At 45.9% G+C, this 20,844-nt stretch overlaps 1 protein-coding gene across 1 annotated transcript; it reads left to right on the forward strand.

Moving 5' to 3' along the window:
• Positions 1-1,920: 1,920 nt before the first annotated feature.
• Positions 1,921-20,690, forward strand: fbln5 (fibulin 5). Its single transcript, XM_086158817.1, has 12 exons — positions 1,921-2,075; positions 4,069-4,383; positions 4,533-4,587; positions 4,694-4,742; positions 6,508-6,777; positions 12,813-12,935; positions 14,245-14,361; positions 15,116-15,232; positions 15,625-15,747; positions 16,556-16,682; positions 16,778-16,973; positions 19,406-20,690. The coding sequence occupies exons 3-12, from the start codon at positions 4,534-4,536 to the stop codon at positions 19,565-19,567; spliced, it is 1,338 nt and encodes a 445-aa protein (XP_086014943.1). The 5' UTR covers positions 1,921-2,075; positions 4,069-4,383; position 4,533; the 3' UTR covers positions 19,568-20,690.
• The last annotated feature ends 154 nt before the right edge of the window (positions 20,691-20,844 follow it).

Genomic DNA, 20,844 nt, shown 5'->3' on the forward strand with positions numbered 1-20,844 from the left:
TGGAGAGCGGGGACGGGGAAAACCGGCGTTTTTAATCTGCAAAAGAAATGCAGCACCTCCTTTCTTTGTGTGCAAATGAAGGATTTCCTGTTTTTTTTGTTGTTTTTTTTTGTCCCATCGCACCATTTCTTGAACACAAGTGACCTTGTAACCCCACAGAGAAGATTTTTTTTTTTTTAATCCTTTAACTTGCTTTCTGAATGTTTTTTTTTTATTTTCGCGACATTCTTTTAGTTTGTTATTTTTTTTAATTTTTTTTTTTTTACAACGGTGCAGTGAACTGTCCCTGATCCAATACTTTCCTGAAAACTCTGGCGGCGAACAGGCCGAGTGGAGATTTAATGCGGTTCGGTGCATCTGCTAAGACCATAAAAGTCATTTTTCAGAGTCAAGTCTTTTCCAGACAGCCAGACTCTTGTATGCAGTGAGCATTAAAACCACGGCTGGAGGATCAGGAGCTGGAAACTGCTCTTACGTTTAAGTGCAGCACTATCATATAGATATATATATATATATACACAACTATATATATATATATATATATATATATATATATACGTGTAAATGGGTGGTAGTTTTTCTTATTTATAGGCACTCGCTAAATTCTGAAAATAAAAGTGCCTGCATTTTTGCAAATTAGATCATTGTATAATCGGGATTGTAAATGGTTAATATAAATAAATATATATTTACAACATGTTAAAGAAAAAAACAAATAAATACATTTCAAAAACACACACATAAATTGTTTTGTGTGACTGGTAGCTGGCCGGCAGCGTGTGGGGCTTCAACTGTAAATCCCGGCTGGGATTTTATTTTTTAATTTACAGAATCGGAGATTTGCAAAGGAGCCAAGGTTTGCTCGCTGGTCTTTTTAAAAAAATTTTTTGATTTATTTTCCCGGTGAAGTTTTTGATCCATCCCCTCGCGGCCTCTTACTCGTCTCAGAAAAAGCCGGTGGGGTTGAAGCTTTTTTTTTTCCTCCAGACTGCCGACCCTCGTCGCGCCCGTATCCCTTCTGACGCCGCACGGATCTGCTGGTCTGCAGCCGCTTCTCACTCAGCGAGAACCCTGGCAGGAGCTTTGGATGAAGCCAAAAAGAACCACATCCTCTGCAAAGAGGATCTCCTGACTTATGCACACAGTTTTCTCCTTTCCTTCCCCCCCGGCCGGGCGCAGAACCAAAATCCACTTCTCTCTTTAAAAGTGTAGCCGGGAGACGTGACGGGAGAGTCGGGGCCCAGACGGACGTCACCTCAGACTACCAGCTTTTTATTGGCGCTGGATTAGCGCCGCCGCCCCCGCTGCTGCTGCTGCTGCTGCTGCTGGCACCAGACTTGCCCTCCAATGGTTCCTCGCACAAACATTGAAAGTGTACTCGTACCTCGAAAGAGTATTATTATTGGTCGCTACCTCTGCAATTTGCGCGCCCGGATGCGGTAGCCGTTTCTCAGGCTCCCTCTCGGTTCCCCGTGCACCACCGCACACAGAACCGAGAAACGACGAAGAAGCGTCTTTCCATCAGCACCTGCCGGTGGGTCCGTCCACCTCCAGAGGCCAGGAGGTCTTCCCGAGCAAGCTTTGCTTAAAATATGTTCGCTCGCATCGCGTCGTCTCGACATACAACACGAACAGGCGTTTCTTTTCCATATGGAACTGGATATTCCGCCTGCCACCTGTCTAGATGTTTTCTGCCTCTCGTCACCATTTTTGGGAGGGTTAGCACGGTGCTAGCATTAGCATCAGGTCTGCTTGTCTGCCGTCCACGGACGAGAGGCCGTTTATGGGTCCTGATGTTAAAACACCAGCAGAGGATTCTGGGATTTGTCTGCCGCCGGCCGCCCAAGGGTGTCGCTGGGCCTCTGACCTCCCACACCAGGACTTCTCTGCAGCTCCAGGAGGATCCAGACCGGCCGGTTCCCCCTCCGGTCGTACCTGCAGGTTTGGATCGTCTTCTAACATCATTTCCACAGAAGAGGCTTTTTGGAAAGAGCGGCCTTCGGATCTTCACGACGCCCTCCTTGCCGTTTCCGCCGTTCACTCGGACGGCTTGAGAGACCGACCTCGGGTCAGAGGTAGACTTCACTCACACACACACACACACACACACACACACCAGCTGCCAAAACTACATCCAGCTCATGCCGCTGCACCGCTGGCTGTTGCTAGGTAAGATAAGATAAGATAAGAACAACTTTATTAATCCCGAAGGAAATTGTTGTGCCAGAGTTACAGAAAATATAACAGTGATAAATAATAAAAAGAAAAAGGCAGAATTAGAAATAAAAATAAACTATAAAGTGTCTCAGTGAAACTATAAAGTGTCTTAGTAAACAAGTGATAAAACTGTGGTGATGGATGAAATACACAAAAATGGAAGCCGCCATTTTTGACTCTGACCTTTGACCTCCCGGGGAGATGGGGGTGCATGTAAGATACGGTAAACTTTATTGATCCCCATTGGGGAAATTCTTTATCACAGAAGCGTAACAGTTATAATGGTAATAACTAGAAAAATAAAATAACTATAGAAAGAGAGAAGATAGCAAAACTTTCATGAATAAATAGACAGAAGCAGCAGCAACAACATCAGGGATAATAATGGACAACATAAAGGAACAGAAAGAGTTGAAAAATACACAACCGGAACAAAACGACAATACAGAGTGACAATAGCAATGACAACGATAAATAAACAGAAATATGCAGGATGTGTGCGAGCCGAGACCAACAAGGATAAGAGACGCAGCGGCGTTAAAGCAAAACGTGTGAATGGATGACGGAGTGAATGAGGAAGGATAGCGAGGCTGTGGAAGCAGCACAGATGCGCCTCAGAGTTGTGTGTTGTTGTACGGTCTGAAGAAGCGTCGAGTTCTGATGAAGCGTCGTCTGAAGGAGCTGCTCGTCGGCCGCAGCTGGTGGTACGAGGGGGAGGATCGTCCAGGAGCTCCTGCTTTGTCCTTCATTACATTACATTTGGCAGACGCTTTTATCCAAAGCGACTTACAATAGAGGACATAAGGACTGCAAATAACACTTGCAAATACAAGATGCACAGGAAATATACAGAACAGGAAGCTGTTTTTTTTTTTTTTTTTTTTTTGGACAAAGACGTACACACACACACACACACACACACACACTGCATAGCCTAACTTGCTGCCTAACCTGATCTGGGGCATCAGCGCAGTAAAAAGTCCTGAAAGAGAACAGTTTTTACCTGTTTCTTGAAGGTTGAGAGAGATGATGCTCGTCTTGTTGCTTCCGGAAGTTTGTTCCACCACTGAGGTAGTAGAACCGAGAACAGTTTGGCCTGAGATCGCTTCGAGCGAGCAGAAGGTTCTGCTAGTAGGTTTGACTTAGAGGAACGCAGCTCTCTGCCGGGAACATAAGGTCTTATCATTTGGTTCAGATATGCTGGACCTGTTCCTGAGGTGGTTTTGAAGGCCAGGGTCAGGATCTTGTGCTCGATCCTGGCAGCTACTGGATGAGCAGAGGTGGAACATGAGCCCTTTTGGGTTGAGTGAATACCAACCGTGCTGCAGCATTCTGTACCATCTGCAGTGGTTTTATTGTACGAGCAGGTCGTCCAGCTCGTCCTTCACCCTCCACGCCCGCCACCGAGCTGGCTTTCCCCGCTTATTAAGCCTGTTGACCTCAGCGGCCGTGGCGGCGCCCCACCAGCACGCCATACCAGCTCCTGGCGGCTTCCATGACTTTACCTACTTCAAGAAACGAGGCCTTGCGACAACATTCTGTCTGCAACCTCACTTTGTGTCTGTTGATTGCAAAAAATAAAGAGTTATTAGAATGACTGCTGCTGACACACACACACACACACACACACACACTCATGCAAACCAGATGTCTGGGGGGGCGGAAGTTGACCAGGCGCTTCAGATGTTCAGGGTCACTTCCGGGGTTTTGAAGGGGAAGCAGTTTGTTGCTGCAAGGAGGTTTTTTTGTTTTGGTTTAAAGCTTAGGGGTGCAGGGGAGCCCGGTCGTTGTAGGGTAAAAGCGTGTGTTCTCTCTCTCTGTGTGTGTGTGTGTGTGTGTGTGTGTGTGCAGACCGGAGGGGGCTGGCTCTCCCCAGATTGAATCCAGCTGTGCAGAAAGGGGGGGCGTCAATCTGCAAAATAACCCGCAGAGCCACGGAGCGCCGCGCAAAAGGCTCGATCCGGTACTTCTACCGGGTGATTTTATTTTTATTTCTTCTCTTATGTTTTTGTAACGGGACCAAAAAGCACCGGCGCTTCAGCTCGACCTCCCGGCCGTTCATGAGAAGCCGGTCCCGGCTTTAGACGCCTGCTTTGCGGGTGCGGGTTCACGGCTCGCCGGACATCGAGTCTCCTGGAAAGACGCGGCTGCAGGTTTTCTTGCGAGGTCGGTTCCAACTTTTCTTCTTCTTCTTCCTCCTTTTCTTTACCTTCTGTTGTTTTTTTTCTGCTTTGAATGATCCCACTTGCACACGCACACGCACGCCAGCAAGCATCTTCATCAGCCCCCCCCTCCTCCTCCTCCTCTGTGCGCAGGATGCTGGCGCTTCTGCTGCTCCTTCTCCTCTCCGTCCAGCCCGGACGCGGACAGGTAACACACACACACACACACACACACACACCTTTCTAACAAAATGCTCCTTCAGATCATCAGATGATGTGCTTTGCATTTAATTTGTGGATTTCTTGCTGCTCAGACCTGCCCGGAGGGTTTCACGCTGGACCGCAGGGCCCGGCAGTGTGTAGGTGAGTGGGCTTTTTTTTGTTTTTCCAGCGTGTTTTTTGCGCGGCGTGGAATCTCCTGCAGGCCCCGAGTCCTCCCACTTTCTTTTCTTTCTTTTTTTTTACTTCAACAAATGTCTCGGATTTCCACTCAGTAAGTAAGACAGCGTCAAAAATGCGATCCTCGTCTTTTCCCAGAAACTTTTCCCAAGTGTTTTTATCTGAAACGCGTTCATTACCTGTGAAACCTCTTAAGGCTCTTTTCTATTTTTTTATTTTTTTGCTTTTCTGCTGTTAAGCTGTAAGTTTTCATATCCTCATTTTATTTTTAAACCTTTTTTTGTTTTGTTTTAATTTCTTTTGAATAAACGGAACACTAAAATAACACATCCTAGATCTGAATGAATGAAATATTCTTATGAAATAGTTTGTTCTTGACATCATTGAATGTGCTGACAAGAAAATCACAGAAAAATAATGAATGGAAATCAAATGTATGAACGCATGGAGGTCTGGATTTGGAGTCACACTCCAAATGAAAGTGGAAAAACACATGTCATGTCCTTAAAACCAGTCAAAATGAATCTGTGTTGCTTCCTAAGTGGACGATTTACATTGTGTTGTTTAAGTGTTCCCTTCATTTTTTGGAGCAAAATGTATAGATCATCAGCTCTGTTGTGACACAATATAGATCCAAACTTCTTTTCCGTGGCTTTTTCTGCAACACCGTGCAAAAGCGCCTCATGTGTTCTGCATCTCTTGTTTTATTTATCTCCTCTTTACATTTCGTCCACAAACTTTCTGCGGTAAAACATAACAAATTCTATCTTAATCATTTGTCTTTTGCACTTTGTGTCCCCCGGCCGCCGCCGCTACGACTAAATCTTTAAAAAGAAGATTTAAAAAGAAAACAGTTTCAGTCCAATAGAAAAAAAATGATTGCGCTAACGGCTAATCAATATCTCAGCGACGTCTTCAGCCTGTTGATCTCGCATGTTTTGCGTCGCTTATTTGAACGTCCGCCGTCATCCTGTTCCGGTGGGTTCGGTGACTTCAGACCGACGGACGTCAAAAGATTAATAAATTCAGTTTTGTGTTTGAAAACATTCGATGGGTTTGGTGGTCGTCGTCAAAGCCCATCACGGTAACCGGACCTAGTTTCTCTCCTGGAGACCGTTCACGCCTCATCTGAGAGGCTTCTTCAGTTCTGGGCTGGAGAACAAACCCAAGGACGAGAAGGAGATTCAACAAAAATCAAATCCCGGTACTTTTTAAACCCCTAAAGGCAGAACCAGTGGACCCAAAGCACAGGACGTCCAGGCGCGAGCTGGAGAAGGTGGTGCCTGCTGGATTGTGAGAACTTCTACATCGGGGGAGGAGAACGCAGGAGAGCCCCCTCTTCTGGTCTGGACTCTTCCAAGACAACAATGTCCACATTCTGGAGTCAAGGGTGCCATCTTTTGTCAAACTGGAGACGAGGCGGTTCCACTCCCGAACCGAGCCCCGGCGACGTCGGTACAAGTGGACCGACGGGCTTCTTTTGTTTTGCACCAACGGGTTCCCGCTCAGGCGAGTCCCCGGGCTTCTTACATTTCTTCCCCGAACGACGCGCAATCTAATTCGACGACTCGCTGCCGGAAACTCCCGGCGTCTCTGAAGGAGCCTCCTTGAGGAAAGTCCTCAAAAAGAGAGAAACTAAGTCCGGATGCCTCGGCGGAGCCTTGGGTCGGGTTGTGGAGTCAAAAGCGTCGGTTCCGGTAACTCGTACTGAACCGCCGTTGTGTTCCAGATGTGGACGAGTGCCGGACGCTGCCGGACGCCTGCAGGGGAGACATGCGATGCGTCAACAAAAACGGCGGCTACCTGTGCATGCCGAGGAGCATGTACAACCAGCCGTTCGACTCGGACGCGCCCGCCGCGCCGTTCCCCGCCTTCCCGGACACGTCCGACACCTTCCTCCCGTCCTTCCCCCGGTCCGTGGAGCCCGGTTACCCGAGTTTGGGGGTCACCGCTCCTTGCATCCTGGGATACGCTCCCGGGGAGGACGGCACCTGTAGCGGTGAGATTTCTGAACGTATTTTTTACATATATAATGGAGTCCATGTGCCCGGAGCCGCATCCGCCGATCTTATCCGTCCAAAATGTTCCCGAAAGCGCGGCTCATTGTTTTAGTTTGTTTGCTTACACAAGTCAAACGAGCCCCTCGTTGCGTTTATCGCCTGCTTCGGCTGCTTCGGCTGCTCGGCGCCGGAACTCGACTCTAAGCCCCGTCTTTCAGCGGCGGGCGGAGTCGGAAGGGCCTTCAAATTCAAATTCGAGCGCCTTCGCTTTTTCCCTCCAAACCGCCCGTGTCGGGTCATCGGGCAAAAACGGGTCGAAACCTGATCGTGTCCGTCGGATTCGTCAGTCATTCATTTTCTGTATCGCTTTTCGCGAGCCGTCTAGCGTACCCGCAGACACCGTGGGATTTGATAGTTCAGAAAACAGGTTCGAAGGCTGTACGTAGAATAATCGACTCTTTGAGTGTCGAATCTCGGGGTCGTAGCCGTTACTGAGCGAGAGGCGAGGGTTCTTAACCAGGGAGCCACTCGAATACATGACTGCCAGGGTTAATTGTTGTGTTAGAACTGCTAGCCTGGTTGCTAGCACACACACACAAACCTAAAAAGATCATCCTCTCTCGCTTAAATTGTGAGCAAAGGAGTCTCTGCGTTTATGGAATTTGAATTTGTTTTCGTGCTCTGACAAGATTTCAAAAGTCAAGACGGCCTCTGCTGTTCCTGACGTTAAGATTTCGTCACGTTCGATTTTCCCCAAATAAATCCAACATTCGCCTGACGCTGCGGTGAAAAGTAGCGTTGCATCGTTTTTGACTTCCTCTACTTCAGGTGAAGGTACTTTTACTTTTGTTGGACTTTTCTCTGTATCTGGGCGGCGTTCGGCAGGAGCATTTTAAAACTCAACCGCTTGTGAACGATCGGGAATTTATATTTTAAAACAATTAGCATCAGGAAGAGGCTACTGTTTTTTGTGCCAAGCCACCTCGTCGTGTCAAGTCCGATTTTGTTTATATGGCCCAGAGTCATCAATCAAGTCAAAATGATCGTTTGTCGATTAAAAATGCAAAATATATATGAATGAATATCGAGTTTCAAAGCGTTTTACAACTGCTGAATGATGCCCAAATTATCAGACAGCTTAAATATAACCAAAGCGACGCTATTGTCAATGTTTCCCGTCCTGGGATTAGCAGTGGTAGACCGTCGAAGCGCTAGCTTTTCGGCTTTTGACTCCGTCCAGCTCCCCCTCATGTTTTTACACCCTCTCCTAAGTTTAGTACAGTCACTTGTCACTTAACCACTCTGTTTACGGCAACTCAGAGTTACCACTTTGACAAATATTCATTTTACAAAAATATCTCGAAGTTGCGAGTTCGGCGATGTCGAGAGCGTAAATGTACCCGAGCGTAGCTTGTACGATCAGTTGGGCATCACTAAGTCTCATTCAGTCACCATCATCGCAGTGGACTTTTATTAGTTACCTCCAATATTTTTTATAGTGCTTTCGTCACTTTTTATCTTCTGAAGATGTCGGAAAAAGTATAATAAAAGTTCTATAGCGATAACACCAACTCTGTGGTCAACATTAGGCTAGGCTAACTTGTAACTTTTCACCGACAGTCGGTTAACCTTTAGGCTAAGGTAAGCTAGGCTAGCCTAGCGTTTACTACTCGTATCTGACCATTTGACTTGACATAAAGGAAATCCTTTGCTTGAAGACGCGGACGTCGGTACGGATCATCGTGGTTCAACGAGGAGCGACCGTATAATTGAATCGGAGGCTAACTTGGCGACTCGCTCGCTCGCCGGAGGTTTCAATCCGCTGGTGCGAACGTGGAATGGATGATCACGGATCACCTTAGCGATCGACGTCACGATACCCCCGAGTTACATGATGATGCTTAAATAACGAATCCCCTTTTGGTTGTTGCTCAGCGGCGGTGAGAGCACAGAATCCCAACCAGTCGACCAACGGGGAAGGTGGTTACACACCAGAGCACTGCGCTGCATAAAACCATGAATTGCCTTTTCTGCATCTTCTTAGACTGCCTGATTTTCACAGTATTATGTCATACAAAGATGGCAGACCTTGAGCTGTTCTTTATGTGTGGGGGCTTCATGACCAATCCAGGTCAATGATACTTCCAGCCGCCACAAAGCGCAGAGACATTTTCTAAAAGAACGTCCGCCCTTGTTTGGTCAGCGGGACGTAAGACCAGTAGCAGAATATCACCTGCTCCCGCACCGAGGGCTACTGGCTGATCGGAGGACAGCGCCAGCGTGAGAGCGCCTTGGCGTTTCTCCGCCCGACGATAAATGAAATAAGTCAGGAATACTGGCTCGCCAGGCATTTTACTTAGTCTACAAGAGCTGTCATCAACAGTTGCATTGTGTTTTTGTAGACCTAGAAAAAGCATACAACAGGATGCCAAGAGGACCTCTGGTATTGTATGAGGAGGTCTGGAGTTGTAGACATGTATGTTAGACAGGTGCAAGACATGTATGCTTGCTGTGAGACAGCGGCGGTGAGAGCACAGAATCCTAACCAGTCGACCAACGGGGAAGGTGGTTACACACCAGAGCACGGCGCTGCATAAAACCATGAATTGCCTTTTCTGCATCTTCTTAGACTGCCTGATTTTCACAGTATTATGTCATATAAAGATGGCAGACCTTGATCCTTTATGTGTGGGAGCTTCATAACCAATCCAGGTCAATGATACTTCCAAGGTTTCTGATGGCGACACCATCTGGAGAAGCGACGCAACAAAAACTGGTGGTCTTCTAGATATTTATGTCCTTAAAACACGTCTCACGTTTAGGTTCAGCCACAACTGGACGACATCTACATAGAAGCGGACTTTCACGGCGTGCTTCTCAATAATATAACCAAGACGAGGCATGAATAAGAGCGAAGGTATCGGTCCGAACGCAGAACCTTGCCGAACGCCGCCGTTCAATTTGGACGCACCTCATTTCCTGAGGAAGATCTAAACCATTCGTAGTAGAGAAGGTACACCAATTTTCAGCCGTCACGAAGCGCAGAGACATTTTCTAAAAGAACGTCCGTCCCTGTTTGGTCTGCGGGACATAAGACCGGTAGCAGAACATCACGCTCCTGAAGGAAAACACCATGATCTGGGCTCTTCTCTCAGAAACCACTGTCTTTCCCGAGGACCAGGAGAGGAAGGCCAGACGTCCAGGGGTTTCAGATGGTCAGAGGAATTTCAGACACTTGATGGAGGGCCGTGAACTGCACAACCGAGGGGAAGAAAAAGATCTCCAGCTTTCTTCTAAACACTTAACACTTTACAGAGATCACAGGACGATTAACGCTGTGTGTGTGTGTGTGTGTGAGATGGGGGGTTGCGCTGGGAAAACAACTCCAACAAGGCTTCTTACCATCTATTCCGGGTGTTTTTCTTGTCATTTTGGGGAAAAAAAACCCAGCCGTGATCATATAATGAGCGGAAAATGTACACATATGGCGCAAAAAAAAACAAAAAAAACAAAAAAACGAGCGCTGCGGAGTTTAGCTCATGCACAAATACGGACTGTAGCTCTTTGTCGGAGCGGCTCGCCGGCTTGTTTGGGTAAACTCCGCCGTGGAAGTGCCCGAGATGAGGTCATCTGTTACCAAATCTGGGCCTGCAGAACAAGCCGGCCTCTGTGGGAGCCGACGCCGACTGCTCTTCACACTTCTCAATGCTGGTGTGTGTGTGTGTGTGTGTGTGTGTGTGTGTGTGCTGTGATGTAATGGGTTGTTGATTGGTTGTTGCTGCAGGGCAGAACCTACACAGACTGCGACTTCCTGTCTGTAACACACACACACACACACACACATGGCTCAGGCCCGGCAGTGTCCGTTAGCGGTCCAAGGCGAAACAATGGAGGAAATGGTTTTGGCCCCTGGCGGCTTGTTTTTGTTTGGTCTGAAGGTGTGTTTTTGTTTTTTTTTTAATGATTTATGGGCTGTTGCAGAATTGTCGGCGGCGCGGCCGGACTGACTCATAACACAAATGCGTTTGAATTCTGTTTTAAATTCAAACTCTTGCGAAAGGAGCCTTTTTTTCTGAAGTGCAGATTTATTTATTTATTTTTTTTTTTTGCAACAAATGGTTTCCAGTGAACCGACCGTCACACATCTTTATTCCAAAACTCGCAAAGGTCTGAATTCGATCGTGAATCGTGTCCGCTTTGAGCCGAGCGGTGGAAATTTAACCTTTCCATCTCCTTTGAACGGGTTCCTCCGCCGCTCCTCCCTCGTAAAGCTAAATATCAAGCCGTGAATCAAAGAATCTTCCCATCGGAGCGTCGCCGCGTCTCGCTGCTATTATTTTTAGATTTCTTATCCGCCGTATAAACGCGGGAACCGTCGTTGCGTCGCGTCTGTTATTCCACCCGCGACGAATCCCTCCCCGTACCCCCGAAACCCATGAGGGTTTATCAGCCGTGGAAAGAAAGGGGGAAAAAATAAATAAATCCCGGCCTGCGAATCGGCCTATATAAGGAGCTCCCGCTCCGAGGAGGTTCTGACCCGGTTCCGCCGCTAACCGCTAGCAGGTGTCGGGGTCTTGTGGATCTTGGAACGAGTCCCGACGCGACGCCGCCCGCCCGGCAGCGGGACAAGTTGGCACAAAGGGCTGCAGAACCTTTGACGGACGTTATCGCCAGTGCAAACACGACCCCCCGCCTCCGCCACCCTTCTTCAGATGGGTGACTTCATGGTCTGAGCACCGAAGGCAGGGGCTGGAATGCTCTGTTTTCGATACCCTCATAAGGAAATGTGGCCATTTGGGCGCAGCGTGGAATTCGGCCCTCTGTAATCTGAGCCGATCTCTAACGAAAACAAAAAAAAAAAACCTAAGTGGATCCGGCGCCGAAGCCTCGATGTTGGGATTCGTGATAACGATCCCGTGATCCTCCCCTCCGTCAACACCGATCCTGACATCGGCTTAAAACTGGAGGATTCTGAGATGCCGCTTTTACACGAAGTGGACGGTTCGTTTGGCAGAGCAGGAACTCCGGCAGAAGGTTGGCGGTTTAATTCCCGTCTGCAAACCAAAGTGTCCCTGAGTTCGGACCAATGGGACGATTGTGCGTTGGCCTGAAAACCGGCAGGTCCGAGCAAGTTCAATTCTGAAACGCTCATTGGATTGAAATGTGGCCCTTTGATCGACTGGCTTCGGCCCTTGCGGTAGAGGAACTACATCTCATCGCTGTCGTTTTGCGTAACCGGTAGCAACCAGGAAAACGGGGGTGTCGGCGAAGCATCCGGGAGCGCCGGGATTCACGTGGAAGCAACAGTTCTTAACAACACTACTTAAATTCAGCCAATTACACCGGACCTGTAAGTCAACCAATCGTTCCAATAAGCCGATCGGATCTTTGACAGATTGATCAGATACTGGTATATTTGTGGGGAAGCATGCGATTTCTGTCAAAACCGGTATGGATCTTTTTCCGAAAGCGTCCGAAGAGACCTTGTTTGGTATTTAGTGTTTCCCAGTCGTTGCCCAAAGGCAAAGCTCTAAATCCTCAGATTCAGACGCCAGTATGTAAACATGAAGTCCAGCTCCGATAATCAAGGAGAATTCAGGATTTATTTGGTTTTACCCGCCGCCTGTCAGGTTTTCTTCGTTTCCGTTTTGCTCTGGAAGCAAACAAGCGATTTCCCCGTGGATGAGACCCAACCCTTGCAAGCTTTGTTGTTGTTGTTTGCTGCTAGTCGTCACTTTTGCACACGTTTATACTGTTTATTCAACTTGTTAAACAAGTTCTATACTGTTCATACATATTTTGCACTGTTTACTGATTATTTCTAGTTTTCTATTTTTGGTTACTTTTTCTTTCAATGTCCACTTTCTGCTGAGTGGTTGAAATTTCCCCGCTGTGGGACGGTTAAAGGAATATTCTATTGTATCCTAAAGATCAGGGACTTGCGGCGACGCAATGCAAAGCACGATCACTAGCGTGTCACCTGCCGATGGCCGTGACCTTTGACCCCTGACTTGATCCCCCTTCTCCCTCTCAGACATCGACGAATGCGAGACCAACTCCCACCACTGCAACCCCACGCAGGTGTGCATCAACACGGCGGGGGGCTACACCTGCTCCTGCACCGAGGGCTACTGGCTGATCGGAGGACAGTGCCAGGGTGAGAGCGCCTTGCCGTTTCTCCGCCCGACGATAAATGAAATAAGTCAGGAATACTGGCTCGCCAGGCATTTTACTTAGTCTACAAGAGCAGTCATCAACAGTCGCATTGTGTTTTTGGAGACCTAGAAAAAGCATACGACAGGATGCCAAGAGGACTCCGGTATTGTATAAGGAGGTCTGGAGTAGTAGACATGTATGTTAGACAGGTGCAGGACATGTATGCTTGGTGTGAGACAGTGGTACGGTGTGCTGTAGGGGTAACAGAGAAGTTCAAGGTGGAGGTGGGACTCCTTCAGGGATCAGCTCTGACAGGTGAGGTTAGACAGGAATCTCCATGAACCATGATGTTTGCGGATGACATTGTGATCTGTAGTGAGAGCAGGGAACAGGTTGAGGAACATCTAGAGAGGTGGAGGTATGCTCTGGAAAGGAGAGGAATGAAGGTTAGTTGCAGCAAGACAGAATATATGTGTGTGAATGAGAGGAACTTTGGTGGAACGCTGAGGCTACAGGGAGTGGAGATCAAGAAGGTGGAGGATTTCAACATACTTAGGGTCAACAGTCCAGAGCGGAGGAGAGTCTGGAAAAGAGGTGAAGAAATAGATGGAGAAAAGTGTCAGGGCTACGATGAGATAGAAGACTATCAGCCAGAATGAAAGCAAAGGTGAACGATGCAGTGGTGAGATGATCGATGGTGACCAAAAGACAGGAGGCAGAACTAGAGGTCGCAGAGATGAAGATGTTGAGGTTCTCTTTGGGAGTGACCAGGTTGGAGAGGATCAGGAATGAGTCCATCAGAGGAACAGCACATGTTAGATGTTTTGGAGAGAAGGTCAGAGATGGTTGGGTCATGGACAGAAGCGGGATGGAGAATATATTGGTAGACGGATGCTGGAATTTGAGGTCTAGAGGAAGAAGATAGACACTTTCAAACGAGATATGAAGGTTCTGGGAAACAGCACCTCCTGGTGTTGGTGGGACGTCCATCTGGTCCTGAATCCTCCAAGGTTTGATTGTTTCCACCCACAGTTTTCTTCTTCTTCTTCTTCTTCTTCTTCTTCTTCTTCTTCTTCTTCTTCTTCTTCTTCTTCTTCTTCTTCTTCTTCTTCTTCTTCTTCTTCTTCTTCTTCTTCTTCTTCTTCTTCTTCTTCTTCTTCTTCTTCTTCTTCTTCTTCTTCTTCTTCTTCTTCTTCTTCTTCTTCTTCTTCTTCTTCTTCTTCTTCTTCTTCTTCTTCTTCTTCTTCTTCTTCTTCTTCTTCTTCTTCTTCTTCTTCTTCTTCTTCTTCTTCTTCTTCCCTCTCCATCAGACATCGATGAGTGTCGCTATGGTTACTGCCAGCAGCTTTGTGCCAACGTGCCCGGCTCTTATTCCTGCTCCTGTAACACCGGATTCATCCTCAACCCGGATAGCAGGACCTGTCATGGTACACACACACACACACACACACACACACACACACACACACACAAATATACACTTACCTGGCTGCCTAAACATACACACACACACAGTCACATATGTGGCTGCCTCCACACACACACAAACACACACACACACACACACACATACGTGGCTGACTCCACACGCACAAACATGACTGCCTCCACACACACACACACACACACACGTGGCTGACTCCACATGCAGCGTGCACACACACACACGCAAACACACACACATATGTGGCTTACTGCACAAACACACACACATACATGACTGTCCCCCCCCACACACACGCGCGCACACACTCACAGACAGACACACACATATGTGGCTGACTCCACACGCACAAACATGACTGCCTCTACACACACACACACACACACACACACACACACACACACACGTGGCTGCCTGCGCATACAGCGTGCACACACACACACACACACATACGTGACTGCCCCCCCCCCACACACACAGACACACACACATGTGGCTGCCTGCGCACACACACACACACACACACACACACCACACACACACACACACACACACACACATATGTGGCTGACTCCACACACAGACACACTCACACACAGACACACATTTGCGACTGCCTCCACAAACACACAGACACACAGAGCAGTACTCCCAGCATTGTGTGTGTGTGTGTGTGTGTGTGTGTGTGTGTGTGTGTGTGTATTTCACGTCCCTGTGTGTGTGTCCTCCTCCCTCAGACGTGGATGAGTGTGAGGACCTCCCCTGCAGCCACGGCTGCTTCAACACCTTCGGCTCCTACATGTGCAACTGTGACGAAGGCTTCGAGCTCGCCGCCGACGGAGCCTCCTGCATCGGTAACACATCCGGAGTGTGTGTCCGACACACACACACACACACACACTCCAGCTCAGCCCATGCGTCGCAACACTCCTGATTGATGTTCTAGTTTGTTCCACGATATTTTAATGTTTCTATGAAATCATTTCTATTCTCCTGAGAGGAAAAAAAAAAAGAAATTTTCAACTTTTTTCCAGAATTAAATCCTGGTGTTTGATTTTGTCGATTTTTATGATTTTGATTCTTTATTTATGGACAAAAGAGGGTGGAAGGACAAGTCGGAATGACGAATAAAGAAAGAAAGCGACTTTTTTTTCCAGCCGGTCGACAGGATTTACGGTTTATTGAATCCAAACCCCCCGAAAAAAGACCGAAACGGCCGTTTTTTTAACGCCGCCGTCGTTTTTAGACCTGGACGAGTGCAGCTTCTCGGAGTTCCTGTGTCAGCATCGCTGCGTCAACACGGCCGGCTCCTTCGCCTGCGTCTGTCCGCCGGGATACTTCGTGTACGAGGACGGCAGGAGCTGCGAAGGTAAAAGTCACCGCCGCCATTTTGACCGAAAAAGTCCGTTGGCTGAAATATTTGTTTTTTGTTTTTTTTTTATTCCCGTGTTGCCGCAAGAAGATCCAGGACTGTCTCCGAAAATTAGAATATTGTGATAGAGTTCTTTTATTTTCTGTAATGCAACTACAAAAACAAAAATGTCATAGATTCTGGATTCATGACAAATCAACTGAAATATTGCAAGCCTTTTATTATTTTAATATTACTTATTACATTACATTACATTTGGCAGACGCTTTTATCCCAAGTGACTTACAATAGAGGACATAAGGACTGCAAATAACACTTGCAAATACAAGATGCACAGGAAATATACAGAACAGTAAGCTTGGGGTTTTTTTTTTGTTTTTTTTTTTTTTTGACAAAGACATACACAAACACACACACACACACACACACACACTGCATAGCCTATTATGGCTTATTATGGCTTATATCTTAAGAAAACTCAAAAATCCTATCTCAAAAAAATTAGAATAACATGAAAAGTTGTTTTTTTTTTTTTATCAAAATGAATTAAATTTTGATTAAAAATTACAAAAAATTAAAATTAATCAGAAAAGACAAAGAACTTTATCACAATATTCTAATTTTCTGAGACGGCCCCGTATTTCAAGTCAAATCTCGTTGTTTTTGGTGATCATTTTGTCAAAAAACAAATGCATTCTTTATGTCACTGTTTATTCTAACCACATTAATAGACTGTTTGTACTTGTTGTGATGATGATGATGATGATGTAACTGACTTTGATTGTTGTGTGCTTGATTTTTAAAGATATCAATGAATGTGACACTGGTAACAACACCTGTACAACAGCACAAGTGTGTTTCAATTTCCAGGGAGGCTATACCTGCCTGGACCCTTTACAGTGTCAGTCTCCTTATATTGAAGTCGGTGACAAGTGAGTGTAAACAAACACGCACACGATGAAACGCGAATGCACACTTTTTAAATCCCTAAACCCGTGTGTGTGTGTGTGTGTGTGTGTTCCCGCAGTCAGTGCATGTGCTCGGCTGAGAACCCTGCCTGCAGGGACAAGCCCTTCACCATTCTGTTCCGTCACATGGACTTGTCTTCGGGCCGCTCTGTGCCCGCGGACATCTTCCAGATGCAGGCCACCACGCGCTACCCGGGCGCCTTCTACATCTTCCAGATCAAGTCGGGCAACGAGGGCCGGGAGTTTTACATGAGGGTGAGTGTTGGCGAGCGGACGAAGGCTTTTCGGGGAGCAACGTTTCACCCGATTTGAGTCCGGCGGTGCAGGATGACCAGCTCTGTGGACTCGAGGATGTGACGCGTCCCGACGCTCAGGTGTTTTGTATTTTCTGGACTATAGGGCGCACCTGAGTATAAGCCGCGGCGGCTTTTTACAAAAGTAAAGTGCTTTTAGCAACCCTTCCAGGACAGCGGGACCTCAGAACATCAGCCGTAAACTGGATACGTAGAATCCAAGTCCATCTGTGTGATGTTATCTATCATAAATCCCGGACTATATTAGGACACACAGGTTAAAAATGACAAAATAAATCAATGTGGCCGCGTTTTAAGCCACATGAGATATTTACACAGTAACATTTTTTTCTCACTTTTAATTTAAAAACACAAATATCCACAAATTTGAACTGGAAATGCTTTTTTAGCCGACAGCGTCCGTAACACGGCTGATGAAAAAGATGATCTTTCTTGAAACAGCCTTTCATTTGCATCAACTTTTCACTTCCTGGACATTTAGGGCTCGTTTGTATCTCTCAATTCCACTTGTCGAAAATGGCATTGATGCGGATTCACTGCGATCTAATGGAGATCTTTACATGGAAACTTTTTTATTTTTTTTATTTTCAACTGAATACGTAGCTGTAACATCCACAAATACAAACTGGAAATGCTTTTTTTTTTCCCCAACCAGTGGCCGTAACACGACCAATGAAAAAAAAATGAATAATAACTAATTCAATCCATCCATGTTCTATTCCTGCTTTGTCCTCCAGCCGATGGTTACCTTGGTCTTCCTCCTGCGCACTAAAACCGTTAAAACTGTCCGAATCGAACGGCCTCCGTCGCTCCGATGCTAAATGTTTTGGCGGCATGTAGCCGGTTAGTGCAAAAAACAAAACATAAATTAGCCGCGTCGTGGTTTAAGCCGCAGCGTTCCAGGTACAAATGTTCAAATTCAGATTTTGCGTGGAAGGGTGTTTTCAGCAGCGCTGAAAGTCAAATGTCGGGTCAGTGACCTCCAACGAAACAAAACAAAGAGGGGAAAAGACCAGCGTTGGGAAGAAAACATCAGGAAGCCATTCTGCAGATGGAGCACAAACGCTGAAGCCATTTTGGATTTTGTGGGTCAAAGGTCACTGTTGCCTCACAAAACACAACCCTGGTAATAATTGTCTCCTTCCTGTTTGGCGCAAACACCCGTGTGGACGTTAAATGAAAAAGCGTTGGTTCCGTCAGTTCAGAAAACAGATGACGATGTGACCTCAGGGAACACACTTTTGTCACTTTGACATTTGGACTCTGCTAACATCCAGATTGAATTTTGCCTCCTGACGGACAAAAAGAAATGAATCAAATCCAGAAGCGGGTCAGGACATTGTTTTCTCAGACTCTTTCGGAGCAGAAGCGGCTCAGAGGCTAAAAAAAAAAACTGAAACTAAAAAACCTCCATCGATATTTCCGAAATAGATCCCGAACGGGGTCTGGGATCGTTTGCGTCAGAAACAGCTGCTGGAGGCTGTTTGTGTCCTTTGGCTTTGTGTCCACCGCAAATTGTAATCATTATGTCATTACAGCTAATGGCTGCTAAATTGTGCGTTTAAAAATAACAAAAAAAAAAAAAAAAAACAATCGCTTGCACTTTTTCATTTTATTGGACTCGATTCCTGCTATCGGTCCGATGTGGTCGGTCCGAATCATCCAAATTAATCCGCGTAATCATAAAATAGATGTAATTGAATTCGTGATCAGAATATTATTGATTTACTCTTGTGACCGATCACTTCCCCTCTGTTTTTCCTCGAACCCTGTTCCGGGTTGAAGGAAAGTGAAAGGTGTAAAACACAAAGTGGCCACTAGATGGCGCTATGCGCGTCATCAGCCGGTTAGATGGGGGGGGGGGGTTGTTTTTGTTCATTTCAATTAAAAATCAGACCGGACGTCATTTTCGGACAGAAACCTGCTAATTCGGTCGACAAAGTAACGGCCGGAGGATGTTTAACATGTTTGGCTGGAGGCTTTTCTTTTGTGATTGTTTGGGAGAAAGTGTGACACACACACACACACACACACACACACACACACTGCAATCTGGATTTTGTGTTAGTGTCACATGACAGTAAGCTCATAACGGTTCCTCATCCGGCTTTCACGTCAGAATACCGTTAAATTTGATGACAAGAAGACTATCCGCATCATCTCAGTCAATATTGGATTATTTTGAGAAATTAAAGTAATCTAATCGGAATACCGTTTATATGTATGTATAATTCATCCGTCTCCCGCCATGTTTACGCTTGTTTTTTTACTGTATTTCATGATTTTTTTCCTCTATTTTGCGCCAACCAATTCAAAAAATGAGTAATAGCGTCCCGTCATCCCCCCGTTCTCTCCTTCTCTTTGCATTCTCAGCAAACCAGTAACGTCAGCGCCACGCTGGTCTTGGCCCGGCCCATCAAGGGCCCCAAAGAGCTGGTTCTGGACCTGGAGATGGTCACCGTCAACAACGTCATCAACTTTCGCGGCAGCTCCATCATCCGTCTGACGATATTTGTGTCGGAGCATCCGTTTTGAGGCCTCCCCGCCCCCCCCCCGTCACTCCCTGACCGTCCAGCGCTTCCGTCATCCTCTGTTAAAGACTGATGGGAAAGCGTCCCGACCCCTCCTGCCCCCCCGCGCTAATGGACACGTCGATGGACTTTCCACTGAAAGGGATATTTATGGTGTACAATTTCTGACATCTGTTTTGCCCCCCCCCCCCACCCCCCACCCTCCCCTCCGACCCTTCAGATGAGCTGTGACGTCGGTTTTTATCAGCCTGATTTTGAAGGGCCGTCGGAGTCATCGGAGCAGGTTGTGGCTTTTTTTTTTTTTTTTTTTTTTTTTTTGTTTTTTGGGAAAAGAAAATTGTATTTTAATTTTTTTTTTTAAATTTTTTTAATTTTTTTTATTTGATACATTTTTTATTTTTTTTTATTTTTAATTTTTTTTAGAAGTGTCACTGTATGTTTATGGCATCATTTTTGAAATAATATACCGACCGGGTATCTTATCAATTTTTGATCACAGTAATGTTCTTTCATCGTGTAATCATCGCCGATCGGAGCGGCTGCTCCGTCAAGGGGTGGTTGGATTTAAAAAAAAAAAACAAAAAACAAAAAAACAAACAAAAAAAAAATACAAAGTGTTTGTTCGCATAAGATTGATTTTAAAAAAAAAACACACAAAAATATATAATTAAAAATTAAATACACAAATAAAAATTAACACATTTAATTATGATTGAATGATGTATTTTTTTTTGTTGATTGACTTTCAAGGTTTTTTTTTTTTACTCTATTATTTCTTCTTTACAAATCAACGTAATCCTTTTATCAGGTTATTATCGTGTTTTTTTGTTTAATTTTTCTTTCTATACCAGGTGAGGTTTTATCCCTCTTTTCTTCTTCTGTTTCTCGCCCTCCGAAAAAAAAACCCTCAAATGCAGTTATTTTTCATAAATGCTTTCATAAACGTGTTTAGAGTTTAACTTTTTGTTTAAACAGTTATAAATGAGTGTGTATGGGCTTGAACGCTGTGCCTGAGCTCCTCCGTTTTTATAAAACATGCTTTTTGACTTATTTTATAGCTTAAAATTCTGCTCATCAGTGTCAGTCCACGACCGGGAAAGTTCATAAATGATTAATGAACAAGTGATCTGACCATTATAAAGCAAAAAAAAAAAACAGATTTGTAATGTGGTCTTACACACTATTACATGTTATAACACAGTTATAAAGAAGTTATAACATGTCTGTATTGACTCGGGTCAATACAGGGAGGGAGGAAGGATGGGGAGGGAACGAGGGAAC

The sequence above is a fragment of the Fistularia commersonii genome, chromosome 1 (assembly GCF_037954325.1).
Source record: "Fistularia commersonii isolate RoL2024-O1a breed Wild chromosome 1, RoL_Fcom_v1.0, whole genome shotgun sequence".
Lineage (NCBI taxonomy): Eukaryota > Metazoa > Chordata > Actinopteri > Syngnathiformes > Fistulariidae > Fistularia > Fistularia commersonii.